The 3,964-nt window shown below is 58.1% G+C and overlaps 1 protein-coding gene across 1 annotated transcript in view; it reads right to left on the bottom strand.

The window, feature by feature from the left end:
* SEC14L1 (SEC14 like lipid binding 1) overlaps window positions 1–3,964 on the bottom strand; it is a 33,133-nt gene that overhangs the window by 2,154 nt on the left and 27,015 nt on the right. The window contains exons 14-15 of the mRNA XM_006756403.2: window positions 2,160–2,539; window positions 192–370 (exon numbers count right to left, since the gene is read on the bottom strand). Coding sequence (XP_006756466.2) covers window positions 192–370; window positions 2,160–2,539 — 559 coding nt within the window. The remainder of the gene's footprint in view (window positions 1–191; window positions 371–2,159; window positions 2,540–3,964) is intronic.

The following is a 3,964-nucleotide window of genomic DNA, read 5'->3' as shown; positions in this document are numbered from 1 at the left end:
CCCCGCTACCCTCCCCGCCCCTGCTCTCCACGCCTCCCACTCGGCGGCCCCCTCCTCCCGCCAGCGTCCCCAGGATGAGGCTCCCCGCTGCCCTGCACACAGACCACCCCGTGAACTGACGACGGTCAACGGCCCGGAGGCCACCTCGGCCTGCAGAGCCGCGGCCCTGGGCTCCCTGCCAGGGGCCGTACCTGAAGTCCTCGGAGCCGATCACCTCGGTGTAGTACATCACTTTACACTTGTGGGAGGAGACCTGCAGGGAGGCCAGCACGTCGTCCACGCGGGGCAGGTTGGTGGCGGCGCACGCGGGCATGCTGTGGAATTTCCACTGCAGGATGTAGAAGCCCGGCCACCGGGTCACGTGGGAGCCCTGGAACGAACGAGTCAGGCAAGCTGCTGGGGTTTCCCTTCCAGGCCCCCGCCCGCAGGGGGTCTGCCAGAGCCCAGGGAGGGCCCCGTCCACCCGGATTCGGCGGGGTCACTGACCGCCAGGGTGGGAAGGACCTGCTTCTCTGGGTTCAGTACCAGGGCTGCTGCCAGCCAGGCCTCTGCTAAGGGCTGGGAAGGCCCCGAGGGTGACACTGAGTTTGCCCCCAGGACCTGCCACAGCCTCAGGGGGAGGAAGGCCAGGACATAAGCATTCAAGAGGGCCCTTCGCTCGGCCTTGGGGGGGTCAAAGAAGGTCGTGTGGACCAGGCAAATGCTCTTGGACACGCTTCCATGATCTAATGCAGGGGTCCTCAAACTTTTTAAACAGGGGGCCAGTTCACTGTCCCTCAGACTGTTGGAGGGCCGGACTATAGTTTAAAAAAAACACAAAACTATGAACAAATTCCTATGCACACTGCACATATCTTATTTTGAAGTAAAAAAACAAAACGGGAACAAATACAATATTCTGTATTTGCATGTGGCCCGCGGGCCGTAGTTTGAGGACCCCTGCTCTAATGTGTTCCGTGTTAACAAAGTCCATCCCAAACCAAGAGTCAATCTGTGAAAATTACCTCCTCCATTCATTCTGGAAATGACTGGGATGCAGCCTAAAATGCCCCTGATTTTTAAACTGAAGCAGCTACTTCCTGTACTCTGTTTCTAAGACACCAGGACCCTGACAGGCTCATCCCTAAAGCAAATGGCAGCAAACCTCGCATCTGCTCTGAGAGCCCGAAGCACTGAGAACACCTTCTGAGCAGGCGCTCAGAGCAGCCGCCGCGTCTCACCGAGGAAATGACGGGGCACCTACATATATAAAAGGCTAAGTGACCGACCGTCCATCCGTCCATCCGTCCATCCATCCGACCATCTAACTGTCGACTGGCACATACGATGTGCACCAGCAATTTAAAAATAAATGTTGCCGAAACCAGTTTGGCTCAGTGGATAGAGCATCAGCCTGTGGACTGAGAGGTCCCAGGTTCGATTCCGGTCAAGAGCATGTACCCGCGTTGGATGTTGACTTGCGCACGCCGATACATAGAAAGCTCTCGCCGGCGCCGATAGCACGCGCGTGTTTTGATCTGCCATTGTCGATCACGAATTTGGTTGTTTTTGTTGACATTCTGAAGCCGAAAGAAGCCGGCAGTGTCGAAGGAATATATCTGAAGACCAACTATTGGCACAACTATGGGTCACTTAGCCTTTTATGTGTACAGATACATTTTACCAATTTTCTTTCATCGCTGACACTTCTATCATAGAGAAAGGGCAAACAGCAATATTAAAATATTTCTTCTAATTAATTTCCTTTCAATGTGCATGAATCCGTGCACCGGGACACTCGTTTTAAATAAACTAGAAAGCCCAGTAAGACACTTAACAGCCCCCAAAGCACTCATTTCTCTCCCTTCCTTCAGGGTGACAGAAGCACATGGAACGCAGCCAGGGCGCGGCGGTGGAGTCCCTGACCAGCTGTGCGCACAGTGCCTTCCCTCCTCCCGGGTCACCTCTGTGAATACACTTCCAAAGCCACTCACGGCCTTTAGAGGTAAGGCCTGGACTCTGTGCAAAACCAGGCCCGAGTCCTCTGCTCTAAGGCATCCTGATCGGACTAGGCCGGACACACCTGTGCCCACAGACAGCACCGGCCGTGCGGGGCGGGAGCGAGGCGACAGCCTCCTCCTCAGGACACACCACCGAGCTGGGAGTTGCCGACGTTTTACCTGCACACTCTCCCCTTCTCTGCAGATCAGCGGCGACTCCACCATGCTGTAGTCCCGGCCCAGCTGCCAGGCCCGGTCGATCAGCTGCACGTTGTTCCCCCCGGGACACGTGATGCTGTGCGCCCCCAGGGAGTCCTTCTTGGGCGGCTGTGGGGACCGCTTGGAGTGGTAGATGTTGAACACAATGTCCCCTTTGCACACGTCAAAATCCCACGTGATCACCGAAGAGGCATCCACGATCTGAACGAGGATCTGGAGGAGGGAACAGGCGTCACCCCGAGGCAGCGAGGCCCGTGCCCACTGCGGGGCTCCCGGGCGCTCGGCCAGCTGTGCGCTGGGAGGAGATGCAATCAGCCATCGGTTCCCCCTCCGCCTTCCCCCTCAGCCCCTGGTGCTGCTCCGTGGCTGGGGCCCTGAGCTGGGCACTTGGTTAGCCACCCTACAGCCAGGACTTCCCAGTACACGGTCTTCAGACAGCGCTCGGGGATACTGGGTCCCGGCTGAGACCTCTCAGCAGTACAGAGTGGATGTAAGTCACGGCCGGGCCCAGGGCCCATGACTGCTCTGGCTGGGAGCTCAGGGAAGGCCCAGGGCAGGTGGAAGCCGAACAGAGAGCACATGGAGGAGGGGGCAGCTCTGCCAGGCGGCCCTCTGCTCACAGTGGGACAGCGGCAGCCGCTGGGCGGGAGGAGGGAGCCACATGGCATGGGGTGGGACGAGCCCAGGGTTGAGGCCGATCTAAAATCTGCATTTTAGGTGGCGCCACAGAGAGCTTCCCAGCAGGGAACGATCAGAGTTACATTTCCAGCCCTAGCCGGTTTGGGTCGGTGGATAGAGTGTTGGCCTGCGGACTGAAGGGTCCCAGGTTCAATTCCGGTCAAGGGCACATGCCCAGGCTGCGGACACATCCCCAGTGAGGGGCGTGCAGGAGGCAGCCGATCAATGATTCTCTCTCATCATTGATGTTACTATCTCTCTCTCCCTCTCTCTTACTCTCTGAAATCAACAAAAATATATTTAAAACAAAAACTTAAAAAAGAAAGTTAGTTTCAGGAGGTTACCGTGGGAGGGACGTGAGAACCAGAAGCAGCTGCAGCTGCGGGAAGGTGTGTTCACTGGAAGCCCCAGCAGAAGCCAGGCCCGAGCCCCTCCCCCGCGGCCCCTCCCCGCGGCCCCCCCACAAAGCGCCCTCTGCGTGGCGTCTTAGCACTTTGCTGTCTTCAATTGCACCACTGCCCCTTCTCGCTGCCAAAACACCGCTTTGGAAGTTCCTTAGGGAGCAGATCCGTAAAGCACGAGGGTCATGTCTAAGAGCAGCGGTGGCCCTAACGACCTGACCCCGCCCCCCCCAGGGGCTCCCAGGGCGAGCTCTCAGCTGACGGCCCCTCTCCGGCCTTCACAGTGGGCACTTCATCAGCCTCCTTTCAGGCCCAGCGCTGCCCTTGGTGTGTGCCTGGCTGCACATCCAAAGCGGAAGGGAAACTGAGCCAGCAGCCTCGGCCGGGCTCAGGGAGGGAGACGGGTGGTGAGGGCCGCACACCCACGCGTCGCAGGACAGTGCGCATGAGAGACAGGCCGCTTCTGCACCACAACGCGGCGCAAGAGGGGAAATTTCTCCTCACTCCACTAGGCTAACAAAAATGGGGAAATTCCTTTTAAAATATAAATAACCAAACTCAGCCCGTTAAACACAGGAAATGAACCTGTAATCCTAAACAGACTAACCCCGGAGTCCACCTCCGTGCGGCCAGCGGGCGGGAGGGGACTCACCGCGCGGCTCCCTCGGTGCTGCTGCCCCTGCTCCG

Source organism: Myotis davidii, unplaced genomic scaffold (genome assembly GCF_000327345.1).
Source record: "Myotis davidii unplaced genomic scaffold, ASM32734v1 scaffold274, whole genome shotgun sequence".
NCBI classification, from domain to species: Eukaryota; Metazoa; Chordata; class Mammalia; order Chiroptera; family Vespertilionidae; genus Myotis; species Myotis davidii.
Note: the sequence above shows the minus strand (reverse complement) of the source record. Positions and strands in the feature narration are given on the sequence as shown.